We start from the raw sequence: 14,929 nt of genomic DNA, 5'->3' as shown, positions 1-14,929 counted from the left end.
TTATAAATAACACACTTGTAAGTAACATTATCTATAATTTTACTATTTACTTATATGAATATTTAAGCTGTCCATCTATGTCATAGTTACTAAATTATTTTTATCTTGAGGTAAACAACTCAAAATTAAGATCCGATAATTTTATCTAAAACTAGACTTACGTATCTTATTACCATAAAATTTTCAGAATTTTTGGTTTAACCAATAAGTACAGTTTATTCTTTAAATTCACCCCTGTTTCTATGTCTGACAGTTCCAACTCTTATTCACTAAAAATTAATTATGTTCTCGTACAGGATTTGAATAATGTTCTCATTTATTTCTCTTGAAAATAGACTCGTTAAGGATTCTAAACATATAAATTTAAGCCCATAATTATTTTTCTCCAATTTTTTATGATTTTCTAAAGTCAAAACAGGGGAACTCGAAATCATTCTGACCTTGTCTCACAAAATTTATTATATCTCATGATTTACAATTCCATTGCTTACATCGTTTCTTCTATAAGAAAATAGACTCAATAAGATTTAATTTCATATTTTATTCACCTCTAATTCGATTTTTGAAATTTTTGGTAATTTTTTAAAGTTAGACTACTGCTGCTGTCCAAAACAGTTTTAGTGCAAGATGTTGATTTCCATTTTGCACCAAATTTCACAGTTCATACAATTCAGTCCTTACTCAATTTACCCCTCAATTGAGATAATTTTTCTCAATTAATACTTTATTATATCATTTTAAACTACTTCATAACCCTTGAAAATTATAATTTTAGCACTAGACCTTATTTCCAAACTCTTCCGCAATTAGGTTCTAAAATCAATTTTCATCAATTGTACTTAATAAAATCATCATATATCAAAATTAAAGCTTCAATTATATTTTTATTCATCATATACTTCCAACACTCATCCATAACAACTTTAAAAATTAGTCATGGAATCAAAAACTAATGAAATTGTAAGTTGGACCCAATTGTAAAAGTCCAAAAACATAAAAATTTCAAGGAGAAAGCAAGAATTAAACTAACATGAAGCTAGAGTATGAAAACCAGCTTGAACCCTCCTCCATGGCTATTTTTCAGCTGATGAATATGAAGAGAAATGAAGAGAATTCTAAATATTCCAATTTAGTCCCATTTTTATTTAGCTATTTTTAGCAATTTTCCAATTTTGCTCTTATTTCACCCATTTACTGATTTTTCTCAGCTATTGCCGCCAAAATATCTCCTTTGGGCTTATTTTCACTTTAGGTCCTTCCTCATTTGATAATTGAGCTATTTATTCCTTTTAGCAACTTTTACATATTTTCCAATTTAGTCTTTTTTATTTAATTAACCATCCAAACGTCAAAATTTTCTAACGAAATTTTAATACTACCTTATTAACACTCCGTAAATATTCATAAAAATATTTATGGCTCGTTTTATAACACACAGATCTCGATACCTCTTTTTCTCAATTTCTTAACCAAATAAATCTTTATAAAACATAATTTACTATTTCAAAAATCTTTTAAAAACTACATTTGGCTCGTAAATATTAAATAATATAATTTACGAGTTCATTTTTCAAATTTGATGGTCTTGAACCACTATTTTCAACATTGCTGAAATTCGGGCTATTACGCTACCGATTTCTATTAAAGAATAGAGAATTTTCGTTTTCACCTCAAAAAGAAAACTTTTTCTAGTTTTGCATTTTAGTTCAATTGGTTGGAGCCCACACTCGAAGCAGTTCATGGTACGAGAACAACAGAGAAGATTGGTTAGTTGAAAGCCGAAAAACATCAATGATCCGCTTATATCACAAACCAGGTCGATTTTCAAATTTTTAATTTTTTGCTGTGTACAAAAACCATTTTCAAACCAAGTTTTTTCCAAAAAAAATACAATAATAGTTTACATATAACATTCACATATCATACTTTATAACGATAGCAATTCAGTCATCAATTCACAGATTCTAGCATATGATAATATCAAGGACTCAATTGAGTGCATAAAACCTCTAAAAATAATGTGGGGACTATACAGGGATTAAATTGAACAATTTATAAATTTGTTGGCAAAACCATAAAACAGGATCACATGTTCGTGTGAGAGTCTTGAGGCCGTGTAACAACTTGATGTCATGTTAAAATAAAAAAAATAAAAAAAATATTAAAATTTAATCTAAGTTAACTAGATGTTTATTGGCGTTGACAGTGCTGATCGACGTTGATCGATGTTAACTTGATGTTGATCTATCAATGTTAATCAACACTAAGTCAATGTCGATCAACATAGGTCAACTTGTGGTTAATATCTAGTCAATGTTAGTTAACATTTGATCAACTCTTAGTTAACCTCGGTCTTTTTAAATTTATTAATTTTTTACTTTTAAATTTCTTTAGAATATATTTTTATTTTTATTTTTCTAAAAGTTTAAGTATTTTATAATTTTATTTTTAGAATTTATATATATTTAACTTTATAAAATTTAATTACTTTTTTCATATTTTTGAAATTCTTATATACTTTTTGGAATTTTAGATTTTTTAAAATATATTTTATTAATTTTTGAAAAAATTAAATATCTTTTAAATATTTAAATATATTTAATCTTTTAACTTTTTGAATTATATTTATATTATATTACAAGGTCCCGAGGTCTCAGTGACATGATGATTTAATTTCTTGAGATATGGCATGTTGATCCTATTAATACATGGCAATTCAATCTATCTAAATATCTAATTTTTTAATTAATAGAAAATAATATTTTAAAATTGTAATCTATTTTAAATTAATAGAACATAATCTTAAATTTATAATAACTATTTTACACCCCACTTTGCTTAGGATGTAAAGCATTAATTATAAATAAATTACTTAAATTAAAAATATTTAAATAATTTTAAAAATTGAACATAAAATTAATAGGAAATTTTTCAAGAAATTTAATAGGAGCATTCAAATGAGAGAATGAAAAACAACAATTAGATGCTATTTTCGGGCTAGAAAAGAGGCCAATCATGGTGGTGTGGGCTAAGTGCAGGGTAAGGTCGAGGGAGGAAGAAGATAGAAAAAAAAAAAAGAAAAGGAGATGAGAAGAAATGAGAGGAAAGGAAAGAAAAGAAATCAAAAGAATTAGTATTGAAAAAAGAGAGGAAAATGTATTATTTTTTATTTATATTTTTTAGTTTAAAAAAAGGGAAAATTTCATGCAAGTCCCTTTTTCTTGACCCTTGATCATTCACCACTCTAATCAAGCCTCTTTTCCACATGTCACTCATCTGGTGATCCACATTTTAATTTTTGATAATTTTTTAACGCTACTAGACGAAAGTATTAGAATAATAGACAGAAAAAAAAATTATATTAATAATTTTATTAAAGTACAGCGATAAATCTTGCAATTATTCTAAATTTCATAACTTAAAATTTATTTTTGTGAAAGAGATAATATACCAAACAAATTTTATAATTTAAATTCAAATATTAATATTTAGGCATCTAAATTTAATTTTTCTGTTCTCAAATTAAGATAATTTTTTTATTATATTAAAAATCCAATTTCAACAGCCCAGCCCAGGTAATTAGTTCGGTTTGGAATTGGAAGTAAAGTTCCAACTTCCAAAGCGCAAAAAACAGTCAATTGGAGAGACACAAACACTTGGCTTCCCAGGATTGAGCATTTCATCGATCCCCGGAAAAGAATCGAAACTGCTGCAAGTACTAGTATTAAATACCTCTCTCTTCCTTGTTTTATCTTTGTGTGAATGCATTCTCGAGAAAGTGTTTTTTCCTCCCCTTAGATTCTCTAGAATTCCCAACTTCCAGAAAAAAACGAGGAAAATCCCGGAAAATCACATTCGTTTCTATTCCGAAAAAAGAAACCAGAGAAATAGAATGACCATTTTTTATTATACAAGGAGAAAGGGTTAATCCAGTGTGACTTATTTACTATAAAGAGTAGTAGAACACATAGAAAAAATAAAAATAAACAATTTAAAAAACCCCGACTCATTTGGTGTGTCTCGGTGAGTATAATCATCATCATTACTAAAAAGCTTTCTTTTTATTGAATTTGATATATACTCTAATTACGGAATCTGGGTATAGCTTGTTTTGTCATTTTGTTATCTGGGTAATTATTATTATTATTTCATTGTTTGCTTCGATTATTATTATTATTATTATTATTATTTTTTTTTTTTGGGGGCAAAGGTGGTTGCGAAAGATTCAAATAATGTGTTAGAATAGATGTTTTGGTAAGTTTCTGTTTAATACTTCGTTGACGTTGCTGTCATTTTCCTCTTTGAATGTGATTCTTTATATGTTCTTGGAATGTTGGGTCATTGAAAATCAAAATTTTGTGGTGCTGGTGTTTTTTTTTTTTTTTTAATGTAAAAGCTGTTTGTTTTGATCTTTGAAGTTGTTACTTTTATTCTCCATGTAGTTTCCATATCTATTTTTCTGACTAGTGTTCACCGAGCAAAGCAGAGCTAACAGAATAGTTTTTTTTGTTCTTTTTTCTTTTGGTATTGCTTGATTTTGTTCTTTCTTTGGATCCTTTACAGCTAGTGCGCGACAGTTTTTGTTTGAGTTTAATGTTAAGAATGAGATATTCATTGCTTGTATCATGACAATTAGTGACTGAAGGAGATGATAATATGTGCTGCTGTAATCTTTTAGCAGGATGTCTAATAGTTGCTTGCCTTGCTCTTATCAATGTCGAAATTGGTACTTTCATTTTACCTTTATGGATCTGTGAATATATTAATGCTTTACAAAGATAATTAATCATCTTGATTTCCCTCTTACTTAGTACAAAAAGAGTTGGTCATTTCTGTTATTTCCATAAAACTCTTACTGCTGTGTCCATCCTTGAAGGAATGATATTTTTTTTCTTATTATTATTTATATTGTTTTTTCCTCCTTAAAATTTATACAAAAGGTGAGCCTAAATGACTGAGTCCTTGATTCTACCTCAACTGCTGTCATGGCATTTGATCAGTATAATGCTTAGAATTATATAATCAAGGCATCTTGGTGATTCATTTCCTAACCTTATACCTAATGTTGAACTTTGATGTTGCTTAAAATTTCTGTATGACTTTGCCTTCTAGTGTGCCTCTATCAAGTAATGCAATTTTTTATTTTTTATTTGTGGCGAGATAATTTCAGTTTTCCCAACGAGTTATACTCTTTATTTCAATTTTGTCATTGACTGAGATTGGGATTACTTTCTTGGTTTTTTACATGCAACTTTTATGTAGAAAGGATTTGCAGAAAATAAATAGCTGTATCGATTTCCAGTTGAAAATTGTCCATCTTATGTTAAATGAAAATTCATTGACGTTTTTTTGGAGGCATGCGCTTAGTACTGGAAGTTGAAAAGATTAAAGCATTTTAATTTTTTTACTGGCACTACTTATATTTTTTAATTGTTCACTTATGCCAGAGGTAGCTGTCATATTTTCAATGGCTCAAGACGCTTCTGGTGTTGAAACATGCCATAAGAAACCAGGTCTTTTAAAAGATCAAGTTCCAATGGTTAAGCGAAAGGATATTGATCGCCATGAGATTGTTTCAATCCAAGATCCTTTGTCTTTTGAGAAGGGGTTCTTTATTGTTATCCGTGCATGCCAATCGTTAGCACAAAAAAATGATGGAATAATATTGGTGGGATTAGCAGGTCCTTCTGGGGCAGGGAAGACTGTATTTACCGAAAAGATGCTCAACTTCATGCCCAACATTGCTATTATAACAATGGACAACTATAATGATTCTAGTCGGATAGTTGATGGCAACTTTGATGGTAAACGCATCTTTTATCTCAATTTTCCATCCTTTTGTAAATGCGATTCTGTTGAAGCTTCTCGGCAAGAATTGAAGATGTCTTCACAGCACTTGTATTGTTTGTGACTTTATTTTGTAGGAATGAGTTTTACATGTCAAAAGAAAATGAGACATGACTGACTGCATTAATATTTTATTTGAATATTGATGTTGTTTGGAATTTAACAAACTTAACAGAAAGCAAGCAAAGCAATAAAATGATCCTTCTGATTCTTTTAAACAACAGATCCACGCTTGACAGATTATGATATGCTGCTCCAGAATGTTCATGATTTAAAGGAAGGGAAGGATGTCCAGGTTCCCATCTATGATTTCAAGACTAGTTCTCGAGTAGGATACAGGTTGAACACTGCTTCATTTAGTGCTTATCAGTACTATCATTTGCTTAAAAAGCTGTTAAGGATTAAGTTTTCACAGGTATGCCAAAAGAAAAGTAAATGGTAACAGTATTAACATTTGATTGTGAATTATAGAAATCCTGATTAATGTTGTTTACGGAATTGGATTTACTGCTACTGTAAATCCTTAGTATAAGATCAATTATACTCTTAATCAGATAGGTTATACTACTTTCATAACTGGGTTACAGATTTTAATTTAATCTAGCATGTATCTGTAATAGGACTCTTGAAGTTCCAAGCTCCCGAATTGTAATTATTGAAGGCATCTATGCTTTGAGTGAAAAGTTGAGACCTATGCTGGATCTTCGAGTATCTGTCACTGGAGGAGTTCACTTTGACCTCGTTAAACGAGTTCTACGAGACATACAGCGTGCTGGCCAAGAACCTGAAGAAATAATCCACCAAATTTCTGAAACTGTATGTTCAGCTTCTTTTTTTCTGGTGAAATTTATTGCTGCTATGAAAAAAGGCTGAGTTTGTAGTTATTTTGTTAAATTTTAGTAAGGTACTTCAATTTCATTTCGGTGCACTATTGTTGTTTTCTGCAAGAAGTCACATGCTCTCTGTTATGCAGGTATATCCGATGTACAAGGCCTTTATTGAGCCGGATCTCCAAACAGCACATATAAAAATCGTTAACAAGTTCAACCCGTTTACCGGATTTCAAAGCCCCACTTATATTTTAAAGGTTAGCATTTGCCCCACCTCTTTGCTTGTCTCTCTAGGTTACAAAAAAATGGTAATGTACTTATTGCTACTCCAGTATCAATGTCCTTATTTCTCCTGGCATCTCAGTTTTTCTGTTTATTGTAGTCAGCAAGGAAGTTCACAGTTGATCAAATTAAGAGTGTTGTATCCAAAGCACATATGGAAACAGAGGAGCAGACTTATGATATATACCTTCTACCTCCTGGTGAAGATCCAGATTCTTGCCAATCATATCTGCGGATGCAGAATAAAGATGGAAAATACAGTCTCATGTTTGAGGTTGTTCCTCAGTTTTTTAGCTCTTATTATCATGAGCTATGGTCATGCCTACGTGAGATCATATCTTCATAAGCCATTGACAATTTCAGTGGTCCTATAGTTCATGCATTACAAGAGTTAAGGGTGTCATACAACTCTGGAGGTTTCACTGTAGGTATTTTGAGGAAATATGTATGTGTCTAGCTCTGAGTAGATATTACCTATGATAAATAAAATGTTGGTCACAGCATGTGTTTGATATTGTATAGTTTAAGGGTAATTTACAACTCTGGTGGTTTCACTGTAGATGTTTTGAGAAATTATGCATGTGTCTAGCTCTAAGTAGATTACTTATGACAAACAAGATGTTTGTCACTGCATGCGTTTGATACTGTATTCATGTCTGAACAAATAGCATCCAATGACGATTCTAGGTTTACAGAATTCCGGCTGGAATAGTCTTAATCAAAATAACTAGGTTGGTATTAAAATGGCAAATGTTGTTTAGTAGTGGATAGATCTTGGTGAAGTCTTCTTACTAAGAAAAAAAAGAACAACAATCCTTTATCTGTAAAATTTTGGGGTTTAAATGTTGGATTGAGATTCTTTGTTCTTCTAATCATCTGTGTTCGTTGTGCTTGATTTCTAACCTTTCTTCGCTGGTGAATGTTTGCTAAGAAACTGTACCCAACCAATGAGAGTCTGATTGGATAGTTTGTGATTCACGTCTTCAGGAATGGGTAACAGATATTCCATTTGTCATATCTCCAAGAATTACATTTGAAGTTAGTGTTCGCCTTCTTGGTGGGCTGATGGCCTTGGGTTATACAATATCAGCCATCCTTAAAAGAAACAGCCATGTATTCTCCGATGATAGTGTTTGCGTGAAAATCGATTGGTTGGAGCAGCTAAATCGTCAATATCTTCAGGTACTTCTAAGAATCTGAAATCTTCTTCAAAGCTGAGTGCTACAAGATGTGGTGTTTTAGTATAACTTTCCGAACCTGTTAAAGTTGAAAACCCATTCTGGATTTTTTAGTTTTTATAAATGTTCAGCGATTTACTTCATTTTCTTTCCCCTCTTATCAGTTACTTGCGTTTTGTTTTTGAACAAGTTTAGGAAGAAGAATTATTCTTTTTTCTTCTAATCTGACTACAGCCTTTTAAAGAATAGCAGGAAAAATAAAAAGGAAATAATCTCTAGAAATTAGCCTATCCCTAAAAATTAGTAATTTGAAAAGGAAATAATCTCTAGAAATTAGCCTATCCCTAAAAATTAGTAATTTGATTATGGCTAATAGTACAAGGAAATTCCTAGAACTAAGGTAGAAAATCTGCTTAATTTAAGGAATTCCAACACTCCCCCTCAAGCTGGAGTGTAGATGTTAATCAAACCCAGCTTGCCCATAATTTCTTCGAACATTTTTCTGCTCAAGCTTTTGGTTAACACATCTGCTACTTGTTGTCTTGTAGGTAGATATGAAACACAAACTTCCCCTTTGTTAATTTTCTCCGTAATAAAGTGGCGATCAATTTCCACATGCTTGGTACGGTCATGGTGTACAGGGTTATGAGCTATGCTAACTGCTGCCTGGTTGTCACAGTATAATGTTATAGGTTTTGTATAGGATAATTTTAGTTCTCCCATTAGCCGTTGTAACCACATTCCTTCACATATACCGTGGGACAAAGCTCGATATTCAGATTCAGCACTGCTGCGTGCCACAACAGATTGCTTTTTACTCCTCCATGTCACGAGATTACCCCAAACATAGCTGCAATAACCGCTTGTGGAGCGCCTGTCATTAACTGCCCCTGCCCAGTCTGTATCAGTGTAGACTTCTATGCTTCGATTTACATCTTTCTTGAAATGCAACCCCTTACCAGGAGTCCATTTTAAGTATCTCAATATCCTGTAGGCAGCTTCCAAATGTTTCTCCCTAGGAGCATGCATAAATTGACTTATAACACTTACTCCAAAAGCTATGTCCGGACGAGTGTGAGAAAGATAGATAAGTTTTCCCACTAACCGTTGATATCTCCCCCTGTCTACCTCTTCCCCATCCTTATCAGTTTCTAATTTAAGGATGGTTCCATAGGAGTCTCGACTGGTTTGCAACCCAACAGTCCGACTTCAGAAAGTAGATCAAGAACATACTTTCTTTGAGAGATTGAAATACCTGCCTTTGACCTTGCTATCTCCATTCCTAGAAAATATCGAAGATTTCCCAAGTCTTTAAGTTGAAACTTAAGACTTAAGAACTCTTTTAGTCTTTCAATTTCAATAGAATCATCCCCTGTCAATATTATGTCATCTACATAGACAATGAGAATACAGCACTTCCCATTAACCGAGTGTTTGTAGAATAAGGTGTGATCAGCTTGACCTTGAGTATAATGTCTACTAGTCATGGCTTTGGCAAAACGATTAAACCAAGCCCTAGGGGATTGCTTTAGTCCATACAAGGACTTCTTCAACTTGCATACTTGGCCCTTGCTTCCTTCGAATCCAGGCGGAAAATCCATGTAGACTTCTTCGTTTAATTCTCCATTGAGAAAAGCGTTCTTTACATCCAATTGGATCAAAGGCCATTCTAAGTTGACAGCAATTGAGACAAGCACTCGAATAGTATTCAATTTGGCCACCGGTGCAAATGTTTCCTCATAGTCCAACCCATATGTTTAAGTGAAACCCTTGGCCACAAGTCTAGCCTTGTATCGATCAATGCTCCCATCTGGTTTAAATTTTGTGGTGAAAATCCACTTACAACCCACGGTCTTCTTCCCAGTAGGTAGTTTAGATATTTCCCAAGTTCCATTGTCTTCAAGAGCCTTTATTTCTTCCAACACAGCTTGCCTCCATTTGGTTGACTTAAGAGCCTCTTCTATGTTTTTTGGAGTTTCTATAGAGTCAACATTAGAAACAAAGGCATTGTAGGATTTAGACAAGTTTCCATAGGATACAAACCGAGAAATGGGATGTTGAGTACAGCTCCTAGTGCCCTTTCTTATTGCAATTGGAAGATAGATGGAAGATGAAAGAGGTGAAACTTCTTCCTCAAGACCGTCCTCGGGTAAAGATGGCATTGGCACTGCTGTTTCTGTCTCAGGCAGCTGATGTCTCCGAGAGTATACTCGAAGCCCCTGAGTTGGAAAAACAGGTTCCAAAACAGGAATAACAGTGGCTGTAGGATTTTCAGCAGGTTTTGTAGTGGTGGTAGGGCTGATAGAGTCTTGAGGTATAATGATAGGATTTTCAGCAGGTTTTGTAGTGGTGGTAGGGCTGATAGAGTCTTAAGGTATAATGAGAAGATTGCTCAAGGTCTCATCTTCACTAAGTATCTCCCCCTGAAGATGAGAGGCTGAAAAATATGGCTCGTTTTCAAAGAAAGTAACATCAAGGGACACAAACATCCGGTGTAAGGTTGGAGAGTAGCACTTGTACCCTTTTTGTGTAGGTGAGCAACCAATAAAGACACAAGTGTGGGCTCTAGGATCAAGTTTAGATCGGTTAGGTTGATGGTTGTGGACAAATGCTTTGCAACCAAATGTTTTGGTTGGGAGATTAGTAACACGAAACAAGGGAAAATTTTTTTGAAGAGTATGTAAAGGTGTTTGAAAGTTTAATACCTTAGATGGGAGTCGGTTTATAAGATAACAAGCAGTGAGGACAGCTTCTCCCCTTAAATACTTTGGTACACCCATAGTAAACATAAGAGCACGAGCCATGGCTACAAGGTGTCTATTTTTCCTCTCGGAAACCCCGTTTTGTTGAGGGGTGTCAGGACAAGAACTTTGATGTATGATTCCTTGCTCAGAAAGATAAGGACTTAGGATAGAATTAAAGTACTCTCTCCCATTATCAGTTCTAAGGTTGTGAATATTTGAATTGAATTGGGTTCGAATCATTGAATGAAAATTTTTGAAGACTCTAGAGACTTCGGATTTTTCTTTAAGGAGATAGACCCAACAAACTCTAGTGTGGTCATCAATGAAAGTTATGAACCACCTAGCCCTGTGATGTTTTTTACTCGATTGGCTCCCCATAGATCACTTGTGGATTAAAGAGAAAGGTTGAGATTGAACATAAGGTTTCAAAGGATAAGGGACACGAGTGTGTTTAGACAGTTGGCAAACTTCATAGTTCAATGAACTTATTTTCTTATTTAGAAATAGTAGAGGAAACAATTTCTTCAAGTACATGAAATTTGGGTGTCCTAGTCTACGGTGCCATAGCATGATAGAATCTTCTTTTGATGTAGATAAGGCCATCCCTTCTTGTGAACTGTTTTTGTTTCAAACATATAAGCCATCATCAACTTTAACAGTGCCAATCATCTTCCCCGATTCCTATTCCTGAACCACACAACCTAAAGCAGAAAATTCAACAAGTACTTTTTCATCCTTGGTAAGCTTGCTAATTGAGAGTAAATTATAGGAAAGATTTGGAACATGTAAAATTTTATCAAGGGAAAAATTTTCAGTAAGTCTAACTGTCCCCATTCTAGCCACCAGCGAGTAAGATCCATCAACTATGCGAATCCGAGAGTGATCACGACAAGGTAAATAGGTGTGAAACAAACTTAGATTACCTGTCATGTGGTCGGATGCACCCGAGTCTAGTATCCAGGAAGTTGTGATAGGTTCGTGTGTAGTATTTAAAGCAGTACCTTGAATAGCTAGTGACCCACTGGCTGTAGGAGTCCCGAGTAGTTTATGAAGAGCCTCAAGTTGAGGTTAGCCGAAGTTTATGAAGAGTCTCAGAGGAATTTTCGGTGTCACCCATGGGAGTAGGGTTTCTAACAGAGAAAACAAAACAAGAAAAGAGAAGAAAGAGCAGGATCAACTGAATTCTTGATGCTCTTGATACCATGAACAAGTTTAGGAAGAAGAATTATTCTTTTTTCTTCTAATCTGACTACAGCCTTTTAAAGAATAGCAGGAAAAATAAAAAGGAAATAATCTCTAGAAATTAGCCTATCCCTAAAAATTAGTAATTTGATTATGGCTAATAGTACAAGGAAATTCCTAGAACTAAGGTAAAAAATCTGCTTAATTTAAGGAATTCCAACAGTTTTAATTACTTTTTTTCCCTTCAAAATGCAAATTTGACATTTTACATCATATTTTGTCTATTTGTGGACATATCGATTGGAATGGTCAAAATTTTTGAGTACGGGTTTATGTATGATTCATGACATGAATGCTTTTGAAGTGCCATTTATCTTGGAAATTTATCAAATTTACATTTTAGCATGTACTTTTTATTTTGGAGGAGCTAGATAACATGTGGTGTATTTGATGCTTAACTATTTCATTTAAAACATTTGAAATATTTCTTGCTTCAAAATATTATGGTAATTTGTAATGCATTGCGCGTTGACATTCTTAAACAGGTACAAGGAAGAGATAGGTCAGCTGTAAAAGGTGTTGCAGAGAGGCTTGGTTTGGAAGGTTCTTACATTCCACGTACCTATATTGAACAAATTCGATTGGAAAAGCTTGTAAATGAGGTTATGGTATGAGAATTTTGCAATTCCTCAAAAGCTTATGATGTCTTTTTCAATTATAGCACAGCTCTTACCTAATCATCCAACAGGCTCTGCCTGAGGATTTGAAGACAAAGCTCAGCCTAGATGAGGATTTGGTGTCAAGCCCCAAAGAAGCACTCTTGGGAGCCTCCATGGATATGATTGCTTTGAGAAATATGCACCTCAGGAGGTGTGAACTTCTGATACAGTTCTTTTTTCTGCTGCATAAGAATGTTGTTTAATGGTCCTTTTTTAATTGCATTTAAATCATAGACTGATGTATGCTAACGAAATTAGTGGTATGTCACTTTCATATTCAACTCAAAGAGAGAAGTATATATCAAAATTTGCTGGATATAGTCTGAACAACCAGAGGTTTGGTGAGAGAAACTCGGAGTCAGCTCTAGCAAACAAGGTCTTTATGCAGCTCTTTTTACATTATACTTGATTTTATACTCATGGAATGCTTTGGCAACTTATATCTCCTGTATTTTTCTTGTTTTCCATGCAGGGAGTCATTAATCAGCTTTCAGAGCAGATATCCTCTCTAAATGATAGAATGGATGAATTTACAACCCGGGTCGAAGAGTTGAATTCCAAGTTAACCATCAAAAGAAGGACTTCCAGCCAACAAAACCTGGCTTTTCGAGCTGAATCTTGCAATGGATCTAGAATTGGTTTAGGCAATGGTTCCATAATAACCAATTCTTCATCTTCCTCCCAACTGGCTAAGGATTCACCTTTAATGGAAGAGGTACTCTGGCTATGCTCTTTATTCAAGTTTCTTATGCATAAGAAATCTAGAATTGCCAGAGTTACAATACAATCTAGATCATTGGCAATAAGAGTTGAAACATTTAAGACTCATTTTGACCCCTGGAAAAGATAGAAAGTGTTAGGCATCAGTTTTATCTCTATTAAGGACTGTTCTTGATTGTCAAGGGATCAATGGAGATGATCCAACGTACATAATTTAGAACATCAATGCTAATGGCTCGTTTTGGTCCCGGAAAAGTTAGAAAAACTGATAGGGATGGATTTTATCTCTAGTAAGGGCTGATCTTGATAGTCAAGGGATCAACCTGAACAATCCAACATAATTTATAACATCAACAATGGCTGGGAATTCAAAATACAGATGCAATTAACCTATATCTGTGTGATTATGTTTATTCACTTGAAGTTTCATTGCCAACTGATTTGGCTTAAAACTTTGATTCTGTATGTCTATGAAGCAGATATCTACTGTTGCAGAGGGACAACGTCGAATCATGCATCAGTTAGACAGCCTTGGTAATCTCCTCCATGAGAGACTTGTAGAGAGGTCTGAGCAAGCAAATACAAGAAAGAAATACATGGTGGCTGGTGCAGAACCTATTAAAGTTCCTCTAATTTTAACAACATTGACCATTGGTGGTCTGGGAATCTTTCTATTTAGGGGCTTTCTTTGTAACTCGTCCTCTCAGGTTTTCTAGTAAAGTGCATCCGGGTAATTTTGGCATCAGAACCGAACTTGGAACCTTAATTGTGTTTGATTATACTGAAATTTTCTGGTTGGCTCCGACAGGCTTAAAAGTTCAACTACTTAATCATGTTCAACTACTTAATCATGCTCTTATTGTTATATTTTTCTTATTTATCTTTTGTTATGTTTTACTATTTTGCTTGTGGATTTATTTGCTGTCGTATTTACTTGAACTTTTTTAATCAACAATGAAAAAGACACTAAGAATAGTGGATTTCTGAGTTCGTCCTTTTAATTGATAAAAGTAAATTGCAAAATATCAAGATACAACAGAATATTAACATCTATATCACAGAAGAGTTGACCCCAACACATATATATTATCTTTGATTTATATTTTATTTTGATATCTATGATTTATGTTAAATATGATTAGAAGTAGCATTTAAATAATAGAATTTTAGTTGAACCTAACAAATCATAAATATCGTTACAATTATCCTATAAAGTATGTTCCATTCTAATTCATCGACTTCTTGATTTTGCCCAAAAGCCATCTCACTAGTTGAAAGATGATATAAAAATTTATATCTGCAGCTAAAATTTTATGTATAATCGATGTGAAATTCAGACACTGTTTTAGTATCATAGTACATACCAAAAACTAGTTCATATAAAGTGAATAATAACATTATTGAGCAAATTGATATAATCTATAAAG

The 14,929-nt window shown here is 33.4% G+C and overlaps 1 protein-coding gene across 4 annotated transcripts; it reads left to right on the top strand.

Annotated features, from left to right (window-relative positions):
• The first annotated feature begins 3,569 nt into the window (after positions 1 to 3,569).
• On the top strand, positions 3,570 to 14,382 carry LOC108476656 (inorganic pyrophosphatase TTM2). 4 transcript variants are annotated; one of them, XM_017778924.2, is made up of 12 exons: positions 3,570 to 3,715; positions 5,448 to 5,804; positions 6,072 to 6,186; positions 6,468 to 6,663; positions 6,821 to 6,934; positions 7,060 to 7,233; positions 7,947 to 8,141; positions 12,609 to 12,731; positions 12,812 to 12,933; positions 13,071 to 13,158; positions 13,255 to 13,497; positions 13,982 to 14,382. In XM_017778924.2, exons 2-12 carry the CDS (start codon positions 5,468 to 5,470, stop codon positions 14,216 to 14,218), a joined length of 1,944 nt encoding a protein of 647 aa, XP_017634413.1. In that variant the 5' UTR covers positions 3,570 to 3,715; positions 5,448 to 5,467; the 3' UTR covers positions 14,219 to 14,382. The 4 variants fall into 4 exon arrangements, with proteins under 4 accessions (XP_017634413.1, XP_017634414.1, XP_017634412.1 ...); XM_017778925.2 differs by having other exon boundaries at positions 3,570 to 3,721; XM_017778923.2 differs by having other exon boundaries at positions 3,570 to 4,023.
• The last annotated feature ends 547 nt before the right edge of the window (positions 14,383 to 14,929 follow it).

Source organism: Gossypium arboreum, chromosome 12 (assembly GCF_025698485.1).
Source record: "Gossypium arboreum isolate Shixiya-1 chromosome 12, ASM2569848v2, whole genome shotgun sequence".
Taxonomy (NCBI): Eukaryota; Viridiplantae; Streptophyta; class Magnoliopsida; order Malvales; family Malvaceae; genus Gossypium; species Gossypium arboreum.
The sequence above is the reverse complement of the archived record's forward strand: the minus strand, read 5'-3'. Positions and strand labels throughout refer to the sequence as shown.